Source organism: Cylas formicarius, unplaced genomic scaffold (assembly GCF_029955315.1).
Source record: "Cylas formicarius isolate icCylForm1 unplaced genomic scaffold, icCylForm1.1 PGA_scaffold_4__25_contigs__length_36172078, whole genome shotgun sequence".
Classification (NCBI taxonomy): domain Eukaryota; kingdom Metazoa; phylum Arthropoda; class Insecta; order Coleoptera; family Brentidae; genus Cylas; species Cylas formicarius.
Genome location: NW_026844334.1, coordinates 4,172,007 through 4,191,937, shown reverse-complemented (window position 1 = coordinate 4,191,937; position 19,931 = coordinate 4,172,007). Strand labels below are relative to the sequence as shown.

The window sequence follows — 19,931 nt, the reverse complement described above, 5'->3', positions numbered from 1 at the left end:
GGGAATCCCTCGCTATAAATTTCAGTTTTCCTATATGTATAACACAGAGTTTGAATAAAATAAACTTTTAAAAACGCAGATTTTGAAATGGAAAGTTAAATTTAGGAAGTAAGGGGAATCCACTTTCAGTTGTATATATGTATATGTATATATGTATAACATGGAGTTTGAATAAAGTAGACTTTTAAAAACGCAGATTCGGATTATCGAGCACTATCAAAGCCTGCTTGTAGTACACAACCAAATTGAAACCCCGATGCGAATAATCGGATTTAATGCAGATCCGGATTATTGAGGTGGTACTGTATTTCAAAGGTCCCCCATTAGGAAGTCGTGTTTTGATATTCTCTTTATAAACCATAACATGTTTCCTTACACAGTTTTGAGGTTGGATCCAGCTAGATGTTTCTAAGTTGATCGAAATCATTCAAATCTATCAAATGAAAGTCTCCGCTTAGGTGGCCTCTAAAAAGGTTGGCGAGAACTGTCGTTTTTGTCTCGCCCCGCTTTTAAATTATTAATGGTTATTGTTTACTCCGGTGCCTTTCATCTTTCCCGGAGCCTTATAGGAAATTGCCGTCACACAAAAATGCGGTTTTCGTTGCCGATAAAAATCCGCGCACGTGCCAAAAATATTTATAATATTTATCCATTTTTCTTATAAAACGCTACTCGCAGTTCGATTTTGCGTATTAGAATTAATTAAGGTTAAAGTAAATTGGCCGACACGCGTTTATGCACTCCTTAGTTAAGGTCACACCATAACGGCGCAATTTTTTTTCCCCGCGTAAAGAAAAAATCGCGCACTTGTCTTGAGGTGAAGGGGACGACGTTTCGCGCTTAATTGCCGACTAGCGTATTCGCGACAAATGTGAGCAAATTGGTTAACAGTTTTAAAACGCCCTTATCGCCCGGCAATTAACGGTAATCGGTAAGTCCAATATCCCGGGAACAAAGAAAAATGCCGAAGAAGTAAAATGGCGCTCGGGGATGTAGCACGCGGGGTTTGTGCCGCCGCCGCCATATTTGTCGTCGTCAACGCGCGTAAGTACGAATTAAGGGCGCTCCTAGAAGCCGCGTTTGCTTATTTATACTTGGAAAATAACTTTTAAAAATAGGTTACTTAAGAAATTGCCTGGCAATGCGATTTCACAAATTGTGTAGAGAAATATTAAACGATATAGTTCTTCTAATACAGGGCATTTAAATTCGAGGTGTGTTCAAAAAGTAAGGTGATATTTAAGTTTTATCAAAAAATATTTGTTTATTCATCAAAATGAATGTTGTCCAATCCAATCCTCGAAGCACTTTCTGGTGTAGGCATTAGGCATGATTGTGGTTTTGTTTTTGTCCTAAAAGTTAGACACGAGCAATGATGAGTGAGCAGGGCGCAGGGAGCATGAATTTTTTTCCCACATTTTCGGATGTTTGCCTCTCGCAAATTGGCGATTCTGGGTTCTTCCATTGGAACGACTGAGCTTTGGTTTTGTCGTCATAATGATATACTCATGATTCGTCACCAGTTGTGACCAGGATCATCATTGACGTGGTTTACCAGCTCTCGAGCGATGCTTCTTGGACGGTCCTTGTGTTCAAAATTAAGTAGTTTCGGAACAAATTTTGTTGCTACACGTTCCATACAGAAAACTTTGGAATTAAACTGCATAACAGAACCAATAGAGATACAGACGTCTTCAGCCACTTCTCTAATAGTGCTGGACTATTTTTGAACACCATTTGTTTCACTTCTTCAAAGCTTATTGACATGCTGGGTCGTCCAGAGCGAGGTTCGTCTTCTCGGTCATCTTGGAACACCTTGTACCACTTATAAACATTTTTTTTGCTCAAGGTAGATTCACCATATGCCGTTGTCAACATTTCAACTGTTTTGCACCACTGTATAAATACAAAATTTTATGCAAATTCTTTGATCCATTTCTTTTTGACAGCACGCAAAACACGCAAAACACATCTAACGCGTCTGTCTATAATAATAATAATAATAATAATATACTTTATTCAGGTAATTTCGACAAGAAAAATTACAAGAAAAGGCAAGAGTGCAGCGCCACTTCTCTCACAAAAAAAACCTGCACACTGGCTGAATCTGTAAACATATATATTTACTCTTTGAACACACCTCGTATCTCATTTTGCTATTTGTCCTAGAATAAAACGTTTAATATGAAAGTTATAGATAATTTAAAATTATTTTACCAAACCAAACGTATGTTTTTTGAAAGATATTCCCGTTTATTCTCAATCATTTTTTTGAAAAACTGAATATTTTATTAAGCATTCCCTACACTTAAACTTTTTTTGAGAAATACACAGCGTTACGAACAGTATCGCGGAAATTTTTCAAATTATGAGAAAATACAGCAATAAGCAAAGAAAAAGAAAAATAAATAGATAAATTTTTTATTTTGTAAGAAAAATGCCTGCTTTCCTCCCATTAATTTAGAAATTCTGCCTTTCTTAAGGTCTAAAATATTATTGAACTAGAAAATTAGCCATGCAAATCTAAATATATCCATCAAGTTACCAAGTGTACTGTACCACGTTATAAAATTGTCGGCATAATAAAATTACAGCTGCCAAAAACGGCGCCAAATGTATAAGGGCATTTTTGACGAAAAAATGGCCCTAAATCTGAAACCCTCAGTATAGACCATAACAACCCTACGTTATGATTTTAAGTATAGAAGACCTATCTCGTATATTTTAAAATAATTTGAAACTGTTTATTTTATTCTTATCTATAATTTTACTATTTAATATTAACGAGATATATTTGGCCACCCTATATATATTGTGTTTTATCTGTTTGTTTTAAATCCCTCGCTATTCGGGCTAATTTTTGGGAGCCCATGCTGGTTACAGCCCTTTCTTCTCTGTTTTACAGAACTCCCTTGACCATTCGGTACTCTGTCGAGCAATATTTTCCCTACTATCGATCTTAAAGTTTTTGCAGTCTTTCAAATCCTCGTCGTTACAGCCGCATCGGCTCTTGATATGCGAGTATAAGCTGAATTGTTTGCGTACAACCACTTAAAATTTAGAACCCAAGATAAGCAAACTTTGACACGTACTCAATTATTTCTTCGTTTATTACAATATTGCATCTTTTCGGTTCCCCCGAGATAAACAACGCTTCGGTTTTAGCTGTGGATAAGCGCATACTCTGAGATTAACTTTGCGGCTTCTGCATAATATTCAATTTTTATCAGGTGCGTTGTGTGCCTGTTCCGTATTTTTTATTTTTATAAAATTCTGAACATTAATATGCGTTATTATGCTGAACAGTAATTGTGATATACAATATTTTGAATGAACCTCAAGTGTTTGTTCCTTGTTTTTTTTTTTTTTTGGAATTGGCTACTTGTAAGAAGCTTTTTCATATTACTGAATTATGTTCTACCCTTTTCAATTCTCGTTTTTATTTCTTTAGAATAAGGTTCTGTTCTATATGTTCAAATGTTTGGTTTTTTAACTTAACTTGACTTGTTTATTTTTTCGGCAGTTTTAACACATCTCTCAGCCTGACACGGTCAAAGGCTTTAGCCAGATCTAAAAAAGCACATGTTTCTTGAATTCAGTAGCTTTTTTGACATATCAAATTAAACCAAATTTATTTCAATAGACCCGAAAAAAGGAGTGACAAACTAAATTTGGATTTACCCCGTATTTAAATTCAACGGCGCTATGTGTTTGTTTCTCTAAAATAGAAAAATGATTAAAAAGTTTTATCGGCAAGACAACCGGACTATTGCCAATTTATTAATTACTAGAATTATTAGGATTACGTAAAACAATTAAGGCAGAATTATAAAAAGACCATCAAGAGCTGATATTCCCATTTCACGAATTAAAAAAGTCTAAGTATAAATAACATTGTTATTTAAACCTAGAAAGATAAACGTAACAAAGCCATAGAAACCAGATTTTTATTCTCCATACTGCGTAGTAATAGGTAGAAAGTTTCTTGAAATATGGCCATTTGATTAGTCCAGGTTATATGGGAATCGAAATATCTAAGTGAAATGCTTTGCCTTTACAGTCAAAAAAGATATTAACCATTCAATTGCATTTTCACTCACATCATAAGCAAATCATTTATCGAGAAGTATATTAATATTGATTAAGTCGAATGCACCATAAAAATCAAAAAATACACAGGCATACCACCGAAAATGCATATTTCAACAATAATTATTTACTTCGAAAAAGACGCTTGTAATAGTATATTATGCAACAAGTGCGGCAAACGGCATTTGACTCACGAGTTTATTTGACACGAGCGGAACGCAGCGGAGCGAGTTTTTAATAAACGAGTGAGTTAAAAAGTTTACCGAACGTGTTGCATACTATACTTTTTCTACGACCGTTAGTTTTTGTGTACATTTTCGCAATACACGAATACATTTACTGACATGGCCGTCAGAATTGACAAACTTCAAAATTCAAAGCGTGGGAAATGTCTCCGAAAACATCCGATTGCCCCAAATCCGTGCAGTAAAATCCCGGAAATGTCCGAAGTGGCTCGGATTCATGATAAACTAAACTGACGTGGTAAAGTGACGCTTCCCGCACGTTAGATCGGTGGGTAATTAGGTATTTTTCAGACGGGAGTAGAAAAAAGACTTTTTCAAAGGTTTACAAAATAGTGACAGTAATGCTATAGTTCGAAACTAACCTAATGTCACCCTTATTGTGAAGTGGAAGAATCGTTGCCTTTTTTTAAACAAGAAGGAAAAGTACCAGCGGCGAAAGAATAATTTACAATTCCTAGCATCTTTCTGATTTCCCTTCAGAAATTCCAAAGCTTGGCACAACACGTTTCAAAATATTATTTTTGCCAACTTGGTATCTATTCTACACTGATATGCTATGATGTACAGATTTACATTATTCTGTGACTGTTGTGATATTGGTTTAGCAATGTTATTTTGAAACTTCAAAAAGCTCCCCCTCATTAGTTTTGAATTTGCAGCTTGGTGTTATTTGCTCCTGAAACTATTGGTAGTAGTAGACGATATTAATTGACGACACATTGTCCATCACTATAACACTATTCTGATGAATGATAGATAGAAGAGAACCGTGAACCATTGCTCAAAAAGGTTATGGGTTGAATGAGACCTTAATGTTTTTACAGCTAAGCTGCAAAGCACTTTGAAAAAAAAAGGGTTTTTTAATCTGGCATGTAAAATTGTTACTCCGTTAAAAAGAATCCGACCATGCTGTGGATTGAGTGTCATGATTGTCAAACCAGGTTTGATGATGATGATTTTTAGAGCAGCATTTTCTTACCTCTGTTGTATACCCAAATAATATGTGGACTTACTAGCCGTTGGGAAAAAGCCTCGGCAGCCTCTTGTTTATTTTGTGATGTTTGACATCTATTGTGAATAAAGTTTCCCAAAGGTTGGTGATGCACAGGTTTTTGGAGTTTCGTCATAATTCATATACAGTATCACTCTGTTTCTTAATGCATTTTATGCTAGATATTTTATATGTTATGTTATTAAACGGTGTTACCAAATTAAAGATAATATCGCAAAATTAAGATGATGATTTTTGAAAATGCCGTTTTCAGTTTCTAAAACCTACACACTCCATCCAAGATAAGTTTTTCTTTTTTTATTTAAAATAAAACGAGGAAGTCTTTTTATCCCCATTTATTGAAGTTTCTTTTCCTTTGGTGACGTAGCATCTCTTTCGATAATTTTAATTTTGGTTGTGGTTCGCAGGATTTTCATAATTTTCAAGGCTCATTTAACAAATATTTAAATTTGTTATTTAATTTAATTATTTAAATTATAGCTCAGTGCGGCGGGTTTCCGCCAACCAGCGTGGTCCCGAAGTTCTCCAATTCCCTCAACAACCTGCCTCCCCTGCCGACGCCCATCAACTTCATGTGCCAACTGCTGAACATGACCGTCAGCGGGGTCTATAGCGCCGCTAAGACTTTTGGCTTCATCGACACCAATTCGATCGACAAAATACGCATCCTGCAGTACCAGCAAGATGGTGCCTACCGCAACTATTCCTGCGACAGCAATGATATCCCCATCGATCCATCCGAGCCGTTCAAAGTCATTATTCATGGTTGGCGCGCTGAAGGTAGGTGTTTGCTATTGTATTATTAGCGACCTTCTTTCTACTGCTAGTAGCTGATTCGGGTCGGATCTTCAAATCAAAGGTGTTTCACTAACCCGTTCTGTTGGATATGCTCCATACAAAATTCCTTGAGAGAGCAAAAGTGTAGAAGTGAGACGAGGTGAGGAAATGATAGTCCTAGAGATCTTCCTTCTACTGCTAGTAACTGGTTCGAGTCTTAATTAAAGTTTTTGAGTATGTTTAGCGACTCCATCTTTTTAGAGAACTTCACGCCAAAGAATACATTCTGGTATTCTTAGCGCTTTCGTTTCTCTTGCTAATATGTGTTTCTGGTCGCAATGAAAGTTCTTCGACATCAAATGTGTTTCAGCAACCCTTTGTTTTGTGTGTGCTTCCTACGAAAACATGTTAATGAATTCCTTAGTTGCTAAGTTGATCTATACTTTCTATATTAAGATTTATTGGGTACTGTATTTCAAAGGTCCCCCATTAGGAAGTCGTGTTTTGATATTCTCTTTATAAACCATAACATGTTTCCTTACACAGTTTTGAGGTTGGATCCAGCTAGATGTTTCTAAGTTGATCGAAATCATTCAAATCTATCAAATGAAAGTCTCCGCTTAGGTGGCCTCTAAAAAGGTTGGCGAGAACTGTCGTTTTTGTCTCGCCCCGCTTTTAAATTATTAATGGTTATTGTTTACTCCGGTGCCTTTCATCTTTCCCGGAGCCTTATAGGAAATTGCCGTCACACAAAAATGCGGTTTTCGTTGCCGATAAAAATCCGCGCACGTGCCAAAAATATTTATAATATTTATCCATTTTTCTTATAAAACGCTACTCGCAGTTCGATTTTGCGTATTAGAATTAATTAAGGTTAAAGTAAATTGGCCGACACGCGTTTATGCACTCCTTAGTTAAGGTCACACCATAACGGCGCAATTTTTTTTCCCCGCGTAAAGAAAAAATCGCGCACTTGTCTTGAGGTGAAGGGGACGACGTTTCGCGCTTAATTGCCGACTAGCGTATTCGCGACAAATGTGAGCAAATTGGTTAACAGTTTTAAAACGCCCTTATCGCCCGGCAATTAACGGTAATCGGTAAGTCCAATATCCCGGGAACAAAGAAAAATGCCGAAGAAGTAAAATGGCGCTCGGGGATGTAGCACGCGGGGTTTGTGCCGCCGCCGCCATATTTGTCGTCGTCAACGCGCGTAAGTACGAATTAAGGGCGCTCCTAGAAGCCGCGTTTGCTTATTTATACTTGGAAAATAACTTTTAAAAATAGGTTACTTAAGAAATTGCCTGGCAATGCGATTTCACAAATTGTGTAGAGAAATATTAAACGATATAGTTCTTCTAATACAGGGCATTTAAATTCGAGGTGTGTTCAAAAAGTAAGGTGATATTTAAGTTTTATCAAAAAATATTTGTTTATTCATCAAAATGAATGTTGTCCAATCCAATCCTCGAAGCACTTTCTGGTGTAGGCATTAGGCATGATTGTGGTTTTGTTTTTGTCCTAAAAGTTAGACACGAGCAATGATGAGTGAGCAGGGCGCAGGGAGCATGAATTTTTTTCCCACATTTTCGGATGTTTGCCTCTCGCAAATTGGCGATTCTGGGTTCTTCCATTGGAACGACTGAGCTTTGGTTTTGTCGTCATAATGATATACTCATGATTCGTCACCAGTTGTGACCAGGATCATCATTGACGTGGTTTACCAGCTCTCGAGCGATGCTTCTTGGACGGTCCTTGTGTTCAAAATTAAGTAGTTTCGGAACAAATTTTGTTGCTACACGTTCCATACAGAAAACTTTGGAATTAAACTGCATAACAGAACCAATAGAGATACAGACGTCTTCAGCCACTTCTCTAATAGTGCTGGACTATTTTTGAACACCATTTGTTTCACTTCTTCAAAGCTTATTGACATGCTGGGTCGTCCAGAGCGAGGTTCGTCTTCTCGGTCATCTTGGAACACCTTGTACCACTTATAAACATTTTTTTTGCTCAAGGTAGATTCACCATATGCCGTTGTCAACATTTCAACTGTTTTGCACCACTGTATAAATACAAAATTTTATGCAAATTCTTTGATCCATTTCTTTTTGACAGCACGCAAAACACGCAAAACACATCTAACGCGTCTGTCTATAATAATAATAATAATAATAATATACTTTATTCAGGTAATTTCGACAAGAAAAATTACAAGAAAAGGCAAGAGTGCAGCGCCACTTCTCTCACAAAAAAAACCTGCACACTGGCTGAATCTGTAAACATATATATTTACTCTTTGAACACACCTCGTATCTCATTTTGCTATTTGTCCTAGAATAAAACGTTTAATATGAAAGTTATAGATAATTTAAAATTATTTTACCAAACCAAACGTATGTTTTTTGAAAGATATTCCCGTTTATTCTCAATCATTTTTTTGAAAAACTGAATATTTTATTAAGCATTCCCTACACTTAAACTTTTTTTGAGAAATACACAGCGTTACGAACAGTATCGCGGAAATTTTTCAAATTATGAGAAAATACAGCAATAAGCAAAGAAAAAGAAAAATAAATAGATAAATTTTTTATTTTGTAAGAAAAATGCCTGCTTTCCTCCCATTAATTTAGAAATTCTGCCTTTCTTAAGGTCTAAAATATTATTGAACTAGAAAATTAGCCATGCAAATCTAAATATATCCATCAAGTTACCAAGTGTACTGTACCACGTTATAAAATTGTCGGCATAATAAAATTACAGCTGCCAAAAACGGCGCCAAATGTATAAGGGCATTTTTGACGAAAAAATGGCCCTAAATCTGAAACCCTCAGTATAGACCATAACAACCCTACGTTATGATTTTAAGTATAGAAGACCTATCTCGTATATTTTAAAATAATTTGAAACTGTTTATTTTATTCTTATCTATAATTTTACTATTTAATATTAACGAGATATATTTGGCCACCCTATATATATTGTGTTTTATCTGTTTGTTTTAAATCCCTCGCTATTCGGGCTAATTTTTGGGAGCCCATGCTGGTTACAGCCCTTTCTTCTCTGTTTTACAGAACTCCCTTGACCATTCGGTACTCTGTCGAGCAATATTTTCCCTACTATCGATCTTAAAGTTTTTGCAGTCTTTCAAATCCTCGTCGTTACAGCCGCATCGGCTCTTGATATGCGAGTATAAGCTGAATTGTTTGCGTACAACCACTTAAAATTTAGAACCCAAGATAAGCAAACTTTGACACGTACTCAATTATTTCTTCGTTTATTACAATATTGCATCTTTTCGGTTCCCCCGAGATAAACAACGCTTCGGTTTTAGCTGTGGATAAGCGCATACTCTGAGATTAACTTTGCGGCTTCTGCATAATATTCAATTTTTATCAGGTGCGTTGTGTGCCTGTTCCGTATTTTTTATTTTTATAAAATTCTGAACATTAATATGCGTTATTATGCTGAACAGTAATTGTGATATACAATATTTTGAATGAACCTCAAGTGTTTGTTCCTTGTTTTTTTTTTTTTTTGGAATTGGCTACTTGTAAGAAGCTTTTTCATATTACTGAATTATGTTCTACCCTTTTCAATTCTCGTTTTTATTTCTTTAGAATAAGGTTCTGTTCTATATGTTCAAATGTTTGGTTTTTTAACTTAACTTGACTTGTTTATTTTTTCGGCAGTTTTAACACATCTCTCAGCCTGACACGGTCAAAGGCTTTAGCCAGATCTAAAAAAGCACATGTTTCTTGAATTCAGTAGCTTTTTTGACATATCAAATTAAACCAAATTTATTTCAATAGACCCGAAAAAAGGAGTGACAAACTAAATTTGGATTTACCCCGTATTTAAATTCAACGGCGCTATGTGTTTGTTTCTCTAAAATAGAAAAATGATTAAAAAGTTTTATCGGCAAGACAACCGGACTATTGCCAATTTATTAATTACTAGAATTATTAGGATTACGTAAAACAATTAAGGCAGAATTATAAAAAGACCATCAAGAGCTGATATTCCCATTTCACGAATTAAAAAAGTCTAAGTATAAATAACATTGTTATTTAAACCTAGAAAGATAAACGTAACAAAGCCATAGAAACCAGATTTTTATTCTCCATACTGCGTAGTAATAGGTAGAAAGTTTCTTGAAATATGGCCATTTGATTAGTCCAGGTTATATGGGAATCGAAATATCTAAGTGAAATGCTTTGCCTTTACAGTCAAAAAAGATATTAACCATTCAATTGCATTTTCACTCACATCATAAGCAAATCATTTATCGAGAAGTATATTAATATTGATTAAGTCGAATGCACCATAAAAATCAAAAAATACACAGGCATACCACCGAAAATGCATATTTCAACAATAATTATTTACTTCGAAAAAGACGCTTGTAATAGTATATTATGCAACAAGTGCGGCAAACGGCATTTGACTCACGAGTTTATTTGACACGAGCGGAACGCAGCGGAGCGAGTTTTTAATAAACGAGTGAGTTAAAAAGTTTACCGAACGTGTTGCATACTATACTTTTTCTACGACCGTTAGTTTTTGTGTACATTTTCGCAATACACGAATACATTTACTGACATGGCCGTCAGAATTGACAAACTTCAAAATTCAAAGCGTGGGAAATGTCTCCGAAAACATCCGATTGCCCCAAATCCGTGCAGTAAAATCCCGGAAATGTCCGAAGTGGCTCGGATTCATGATAAACTAAACTGACGTGGTAAAGTGACGCTTCCCGCACGTTAGATCGGTGGGTAATTAGGTATTTTTCAGACGGGAGTAGAAAAAAGACTTTTTCAAAGGTTTACAAAATAGTGACAGTAATGCTATAGTTCGAAACTAACCTAATGTCACCCTTATTGTGAAGTGGAAGAATCGTTGCCTTTTTTTAAACAAGAAGGAAAAGTACCAGCGGCGAAAGAATAATTTACAATTCCTAGCATCTTTCTGATTTCCCTTCAGAAATTCCAAAGCTTGGCACAACACGTTTCAAAATATTATTTTTGCCAAATTGGTATCTATTCTACACTGATATGCTATGATGTACAGATTTACATTATTCTGTGACTGTTGTGATATTGGTTTAGCAATGTTATTTTGAAACTTCAAAAAGCTCCCCCTCATTAGTTTTGAATTTGCAGCTTGGTGTTATTTGCTCCTGAAACTATTGGTAGTAGTAGACGATATTAATTGACGACACATTGTCCATCACTATAACACTATTCTGATGAATGATAGATAGAAGAGAACCGTGAACCATTGCTCAAAAAGGTTATGGGTTGAATGAGACCTTAATGTTTTTACAGCTAAGCTGCAAAGCACTTTGAAAAAAAAAGGGTTTTTTAATCTGGCATGTAAAATTGTTACTCCGTTAAAAAGAATCCGACCATGCTGTGGATTGAGTGTCATGATTGTCAAACCAGGTTTGATGATGATGATTTTTAGAGCAGCATTTTCTTACCTCTGTTGTATACCCAAATAATATGTGGACTTACTAGCCGTTGGGAAAAAGCCTCGGCAGCCTCTTGTTTATTTTGTGATGTTTGACATCTATTGTGAATAAAGTTTCCCAAAGGTTGGTGATGCACAGGTTTTTGGAGTTTCGTCATAATTCATATACAGTATCACTCTGTTTCTTAATGCATTTTATGCTAGATATTTTATATGTTATGTTATTAAACGGTGTTACCAAATTAAAGGTAATATCGCAAAATTAAGATGATGATTTTTGAAAATGCCGTTTTCAGTTTCTAAAACCTACACACTCCATCCAAGATAAGTTTTTCTTTTTTTATTTAAAATAAAACGAGGAAGTCTTTTTATCCCCATTTATTGAAGTTTCTTTTCCTTTGGTGACGTAGCATCTCTTTCGATAATTTTAATTTTGGTTGTGGTTCGCAGGATTTTCATAATTTTCAAGGCTCATTTAACAAATATTTAAATTTGTTATTTAATTTAATTATTTAAATTATAGCTCAGTGCGGCGGGTTTCCGCCAACCAGCGTGGTCCCGAAGTTCTCCAATTCCCTCAACAACCTGCCTCCCCTGCCGACGCCCATCAACTTCATGTGCCAACTGCTGAACATGACCGTCAGCGGGGTCTATAGCGCCGCTAAGACTTTTGGCTTCATCGACACCAATTCGATCGACAAAATACGCATCCTGCAGTACCAGCAAGATGGTGCCTACCGCAACTATTCCTGCGACAGCAATGATATCCCCATCGATCCATCCGAGCCGTTCAAAGTCATTATTCATGGTTGGCGCGCTGAAGGTAGGTGTTTGCTATTGTATTATTAGCGACCTTCTTTCTACTGCTAGTAGCTGATTCGGGTCGGATCTTCAAATCAAAGGTGTTTCACTAACCCGTTCTGTTGGATATGCTCCATACAAAATTCCTTGAGAGAGCAAAAGTGTAGAAGTGAGACGAGGTGAGGAAATGATAGTCCTAGAGATCTTCCTTCTACTGCTAGTAACTGGTTCGAGTCTTAATTAAAGTTTTTGAGTATGTTTAGCGACTCCATCTTTTTAGAGAACTTCACGCCAAAGAATACATTCTGGTATTCTTAGCGCTTTCGTTTCTCTTGCTAATATGTGTTTCTGGTCGCAATGAAAGTTCTTCGACATCAAATGTGTTTCAGCAACCCTTTGTTTTGTGTGTGCTTCCTACGAAAACATGTTAATGAATTCCTTAGTTGCTAAGTTGATCTATACTTTCTATATTAAGATTTATTGGGCTCAATGATAGTGCTCAGACCCTGCTGAGATATCATGCTTGCCTTATTAAATCCGGAGTACCTTAAAGTAGTATCCTGCCTGGGTGATATATGAAATTTAAAAATCTTCCAAGAAATGGCATTCTTAGCGATCGTCCTTCTACAAGCCGTAGCTAGTTCGGATTTTAGATAATGTTCTTGCACCTGTTTATCAACTGAATGTTGTTGCTGATCTTCACGCCATAGAATACCATGGTAAAATAAAAATGTTCCAGCAACCCTTTCTGTTGTCCATTTCATGACTTGTTTAGAGACCCTTAATGTGTGAAGTATGAAATCTATATACCCTCCAAATATGGTATTCTTAGTGGTTTCTCCTTTAACGCTAATAGCCGGTTCTAGTAGCAATAAAGCTCTTGAACATTTGTATCAACTTCCTGTTGTTGCTGATCTTCACACCAAAGAGTACCATGACGAAACATGAAGGTTTTTTACCAATCGCTTCTGTTGGGTGTTCTCCCCACCAAACAGAGCTACTGAATTAGTTGAGTGAGTAATGCTGTAGAAGGGAGGCGAAACCTGTTAAACTCTTGATTTGAGTAAATCTCAATCAAACGGGAGCATTTGTTGATTTCACTGAATTGTCTGAGCTACCCTGCATAAGGCTAAAGGGGTAGGAGTAGAGGAGTAACTGTCGGAAAATGTCTGTAAACTGTTATTACTTATTTCGCCATTACCATTTGCCTTCCGAATAGATAAAATGTAACATTTAGGAGTCGTTACAGTAGTCGATAGCATATCATTATCCACTCTTAAGTGGTGCTACAATATCGTGTTAACACCCAGATACATTTAACTAAAAGCATCCGACGGCAAATGGATAGGCAAACGCTTATCTATTAATTACTGTAATTTTTACGTTACAAACTCGTAACAAAGCACTGCGACCTTTCCGTTTTCAAGGAAACAGCACTTGGATCAAGGAAATGGCGCTCGCCTACCACCACATAGGCGTGCGGCAAGTTTTGTCGGTGGAATGGTCGAGTCTGGCCAGCAAAGATTACGTCACGGCGGCGTCTTCGACGAGAAAAATCGGCCAGCACGTCGCCGAAATGATCTGGCATCGCATTCTGAAAAACCAGACGTCTCAGTTGAATAACGTCCACGTCATCGGTCACTCGCTGGGGGCGCAGACTGCGGGATTCTTGGGGAAACACGTCAGCAATTTGGCCGGGGGAGAAGTGATTAACAAGATTTCAGGTGCATTAACTCATTATTTAGTAAAAAAGATACAATAATCTAAAAGATGTGCAAATTTTGAACACTGCATAATCTTCCTCTTCGTTTATAATAGAGGAAAAACTTTTTTTAGCAGATATGAAGACTATGTTGGTGCATGCGGTTTAGGAGAGAGAAATGAGCTGTAGAGAGAAAGGAGGCTGTACACCTGGAAAGCATCCGGAGATAACAAAGACCATTTAATTAGAAACCAGATAGACCACATTTTGGTGAATAAAAAATAAAAGTTATGGACATGAACATAAAACTAAAAACTAAAAAGAGTCAAACAAAATAGCAAAACAGAACATCTACATATTCAAAGTTTAAAAGAGCCAATTATAAGAAACGCTACTACCAACTTTTTAAATGAAAAATTCCATAGGTTACATGAAGAAGGATTTACTACCTGGGATCAGAACGCAAAATTGGAAAAAATTAAGGACAGGAGGATGCCAAAACAGAAGTGTAAGAAATTGTATCACTAATGGAAGAGAGAAGAAAACATAAAAACAATAATGAAGCAGAATACAAGTCCATTAAAAAAACTGTAGGTAATAAAATCCGCGAAGCGAAGGACAACTCGATGAAGGAAGGGTGCTGAGAAATAAAGGACCTGAAACGCAAATACGATAGCTTTAACATGCCCAAAAGATGAAGGAAATAGTTGGTATTGGATCGAAAAGAGAATCAGGTGTTTTAAGAAACGAATAAAATTCAATAAGTTTGGACATGGAGAGTAAACTGGAGATTTGGAGAACTTATATAAAGCAGCTTTTCAATTACTAACGAGCAACTGACTACGAGCTAACAACAACCGCGAACCCACTTCTAATAACATGAGATGAAATTGGCCACCCTATAAGCTAGACGATGTGCATTGTGAGCTTTTGAAATTGCTTGACGAACATTCGATGCAGGTACTCTTAGATCTGTTGAGCGACGTATACAAGACTGGTAATATTCCCCATGATTGGCTTCTGTCTACTTTTGTCCCAATCCCACAAAAATCTGGACCATCTAAACGTGGCGACCACCGACTCATAAGTCTAATGAGCCATATTCTGAAAATACTCCTAAGAATCGTGCACGCTAGAATACACAACATATGCGAGACTGAAACCTCTGACACGCAATTTAGATTCCGCAATGGGCTTGGAACTCGGGAAGCCATTTTCGCCTTCTTGCCCAGAGATGCCTAGACGTCAATCAGGATCTTTATGTGTGCTTGGTCGATTATAGTAAAGCATTTGATAATGTCAGGCATGAAAAACTAATAGAAATCCTACAAAAACTGAACATCGATTATCACGACATGCAGATTATATCAAAGCTGTATTGGGGTCAAGCCGCTAAGGTCAGAATAGATAACGCTCTCTCCGAAGAGGTCAGCATACCGAAGACAGGGGTGTATCTTATCTCCAATACTATTCAACATATACTCGGAGAATATTTTTAGAGAAGCATTGGAAGACGAATCCGCTGGGATAGTAATAAATAGGAAAATCCATTATAATATTAGGTACGTTGACGACACTGTTTTGTGTGCGTAGTGAAAGCTATCAAAGATTTCGGTCTCAAGATTAAAATGATGGTGATAACAAAAAAGTAGCAGCAGGTCAGCTTATCGTAGACGGGAAAACAATTGAACAAGTAAGACACTATAACTATCTTGGCACCATAATTAATGAAGTGTTGCTTTATTGCTTGGAAGGCTGGACGCTGAATAAAGAAACCACAAGGAGGTTGGAAACTTTTTAAATGTGGACTTATAGACGCATGCTGAGAGTTTCTTGGATGAGTAGAACTACAAACTAGGAAGCGTTAGGAAGAATGGGTAAAGAACTCGAAATATCCTTTACCATTAAAAAACGCAACTTGAGTTCCTGGGACATATATCACGCGGTACAAGATATGAGCTGCTGAAACTCATTATGGAGGGCAAAATTGTAGGTAGACGAAGTGTAGGGAGCAGAAGAATCTCTTGGTTGCACAATCTTGGATCTATAGTCAATTGAATTATTTAGATCAGCATTATCAAAAATGAAGGTATTCGTGATGATCAGCAACCTACAAGAAGAAGAAGATGTAATAAGGGTAAGGAGTCGCAGAAGAGAAGGAAGAGACCATGTTGACAGGATGACAAATAAACGATGAGCAAAAATTGCAAAGGAAAAGATATCAGACACAATCCGGCCTCCTATTAGATGGTATGAAAACTGGTCCTCAACATCGCCAATACTCCTGGCAAACTCTTGATGAAAACACAGGACGCTGTCCTACCATAAGAAGAAGATGAAAAAAAGAAAATGTAGTTGTTTGAGCAAATAAATTTTTCAAAAGCTATTTAAATCAATCAGCTCTAACGCCAAATTTGACAGAATGCGCACATGATTTAAAATTTACTGTGATATTGACGACAGTTTCGAAAAATGTCTAGCTAAGATAAAAGAAAATAGAAAAAGCTTTTATTTCAACTTCATGGAGCAATACACTTAGAAACTTAATAATTTCACCCAAAAATTCAACCCGCGATGCGTCAGAGACGGGACCGACGGACGCTCCTCCCTTTCCAGGCTTTCCAGACAAACAACCCCCCGTTTGTCTTCATTAAGCGATGGGAAGGGAGAGCAGATTTTTTAATAAGCACCGGAATTTTAAGGGGGGCGAGAGTTATCGATTTTGCGATGCGGGGAAATGACGTCCCATTGCCTAAATTTTTCACCAGCGACCCTCTTTTTTCAGCTTTGGACGCCGCTGCCCCTCTCTTCGAATATCCCTTAAACTTGCCAAGTACGGACAGGATAAGTGCCGAGGATGCTCGATTTGTGGAGAGCGTCCACACGAATGCGGGATTCCTCGGTTTTCTCAGCGCCTTCGCAAACCACGACTACTACGTCTCGTTCGGGGGGCCCGTGCAACCCGGCTGTTTGGACGGGATCGACATTTTTAACGCTTGTGAGTGATTTTCGTCAGCCAAAGGCGGGTTTGCACCAAACCGTCTAGTTGAGTTGCCTTTTTCAAAAACACGATCTGCAACTTCGAAGAATGACTGTTGAGACCAAACAAACAAAAAGAAGTGGCTGCTATTTTTTTTATTTTCTGTCATTTTTATGGCAATATTTATACGCACGTACGATAGCCTTGCTGGAGCTGTTGGAAATTAAAAAATATATTTCCATCAAAAGCACTTTTCATTTGTTATTTTCGGCCAATATTTCATCATAATCAGGATCTATTAATTGGGTGGCTTACCGCGTGAACATTTTTAGGTTGTCTGGATACGGAAACGCAACTGTTAAATTAATGGATTTTGTTTAACATAAATTAATTGGGACCGCATTCGTTTTTGTGATTTTGCTCAAAAATACCTCTATGTTTATAACATTTTGTTAATTGACCAATTACGGGCCACGTTTTTGCACGCTCCACTGTTATTAAATTACATTCCATAAACGCGACATATAAAGCACGCTGTGAATAGCGCCATCTATTATCTAATCCAGAAAACTTAGACGCCAGCCTCAGAAAGCCACCGGTAGTGGGCGTGGAAGTGTAGCACGTATTTCTTGGTTATAACCGAAGAGTTTAAGTTGCAGGGGAGGGCTCCCATTGGTGGCAATGTTAAAAAGCGCACGCCTCTAGCGATTGTGTCCAGTCATGAAAACGGAAAACGCGCGGGACGTACGGTTCAATTCAGTTTAAATTTTAAAAGGTAAAATGTGAAAAAAAAATGTCGAAATAGTTGAAAATTATTGAAATTTATTAAATTAATAAACATCTGGAAATACTTTGTAATAAAAAAATGATTTATGATAATCTTAAATTAATGAAGTTAATAACAATAATTATATTGTAAAAATCAGCTAAACTCACGCGTTTTTTTAGTAAATACTATAAAATTCATTTTAACATAACATAATAATAAAAGATAATATAAAACGTGGTGTAAATAAAGTTATCTCATAATAATAAAAGTTTTCTTAAAAGACACCTATTAGTTATAATAATAAAATTGTTCAAAAAACGTATTCCTTTACTAATCAGTGCTGAAACAGCTAAAAATCTACCAATGCACTTAGTAATATGAAAAAATATATTTTAATTATGAAATGTAGATATGAATATATGCTTTAACGTATATAAGAGTTTAATAATTAAATAATATATATAAAAATATTTTTGCTTACATGACTACAGCAGATAACTAAAATATATATATTTTACTCATTTGTTTCATTAATTTGTTTTTTATTGGTACTCACTTTGGTTTGATTTTTTTTAATGGTACTTCGTCCTCTATTTCTCCTCTTTGGTTGCCACTTTGTTCTGCTTTTTTTCGTTGGTATTTTTTCAGTAGTTGGTTTTGCGAATTTAGACAATTTCCTGTTGATTATTATTTTTGATGTTACAGTATGAGTCCTTTTGAGATCACGTCTGATGAACCAACCAATATCCAATCGTTTGCTTCATTGGTTTATTAATCCAAGTTATCATTGCAAACTAATGCACAATGGGCTATTTCATTTGTACGGTCTTCTCCATCATCAGCATAACCGTGGAACATGTCATAGTGAACTTCGCTAGCTAAACTTATTTCGTCGAATAAAACGCTAACAAGACGTTCCTCACGAGTGCGTTTTTCAATTGATTTAATACAGTCCAATTTAATCCTCGAGTGGTAGGAAAATCTTTCTGGTATTCATTCAAAGTCCTTATATTTGGTGTATTTAGAAATTTCGCCCGCAGCTTATTAAGTTTTATCTCGTTACTGTAGCGTTTAACATATTTGTTCTTCACAGATAAGCGTAATAAAGCTTTTTTACCCAATCAATTTGACGATGCATGCATTATTGATTCAACGTCTAGCTTCACAGCCGGAAAAACCACCGACTTTGCAGACCATTCACTAATCACAAGACATTTAGCAAAAATTGTCCACTACTATCAAGAAATAAACAATATATTAAAATAGTAAAAAGCCCAAGATGTAATTAATAGCTAATTGCAAAACCCATTGATCTCATAAATCCGTAGGGTATTACACTTTCATGAGACTAGTTGCGCCATCTAACGTCAAATAGTCGAGTTAACAGCTGTTCGAAGTTCAACAAGCAGAGATCCGACGAGGCCAGTAGAATACGCAAGTTTATTTCTTCTAAACAATTATTATTTAGTTAATTAAGGGTGTAAAATGAAAAAAAAAAAAGCCAGCAACCGTGTTTACTTGGAAAGATCCCAATTCCATCCACAAACTCTGCCTTTCTTTCAATTGTGTTTTGTTTAGTGGTCTATGGTCATACAAAGAAGACTGTTTTTTTTTTTGTATAACGTTTACATATTATTTTCCATTTGTTGACGTTTTCTGTTACCCTTACAGTCCTGTGCAGTCACTCCAGGTCCCACGAGATATTCAACAAGACCATCACTTCGGATAAGTACCTGGCGAGGTACTGCGACAGTCCGCTACTGGCTTTCGCCAACCTGTGCAACAGGAACCCGTTGGTGATCATGGGCGAAAACAATAATTCCACGGAGTCCGACGGGCAATACTTTTTATTAGTCGACAAGGACAACGAACCGGGCGAACCCAAATCCAAGAACCTTTTCGACGACATATTCGGATGATGTGTAATCTACCTAATTCCCACCTAGCATGGTTATTAGCCTGTAGACACTTTAAAGAGAAAAAATACATTTAACTCTATTATTTAAATAGCTTTTCTTTTTTCTTTTTAAAAAAAATTTTTTTCTGCAAGGGGCAGCAATATTTCTTTATAACAGGATAGCAACTAT

General features: G+C 36.5%; 1 protein-coding gene across 2 annotated transcripts; it reads left to right on the top strand.

The window, feature by feature from the left end:
* Positions 1-678: 678 nt before the first annotated feature.
* On the top strand, positions 679-19,851 carry LOC132700361 (phospholipase A1 3-like). Of its 2 annotated transcripts, XM_060667613.1 has the most exons (6): positions 679-1,044; positions 5,827-6,126; positions 12,116-12,415; positions 13,821-14,117; positions 16,881-17,093; positions 19,516-19,851. In XM_060667613.1, exons 1-6 carry the CDS (start codon positions 978-980, stop codon positions 19,761-19,763), a joined length of 1,425 nt encoding a protein of 474 aa, XP_060523596.1. In that variant the 5' UTR covers positions 679-977; the 3' UTR covers positions 19,764-19,851. The 2 variants fall into 2 exon arrangements, with proteins under 2 accessions (XP_060523596.1, XP_060523597.1); XM_060667614.1 differs by lacking the exons at positions 679-1,044; positions 5,827-6,126 and adding an exon at positions 6,968-7,333.
* The last annotated feature ends 80 nt before the right edge of the window (positions 19,852-19,931 follow it).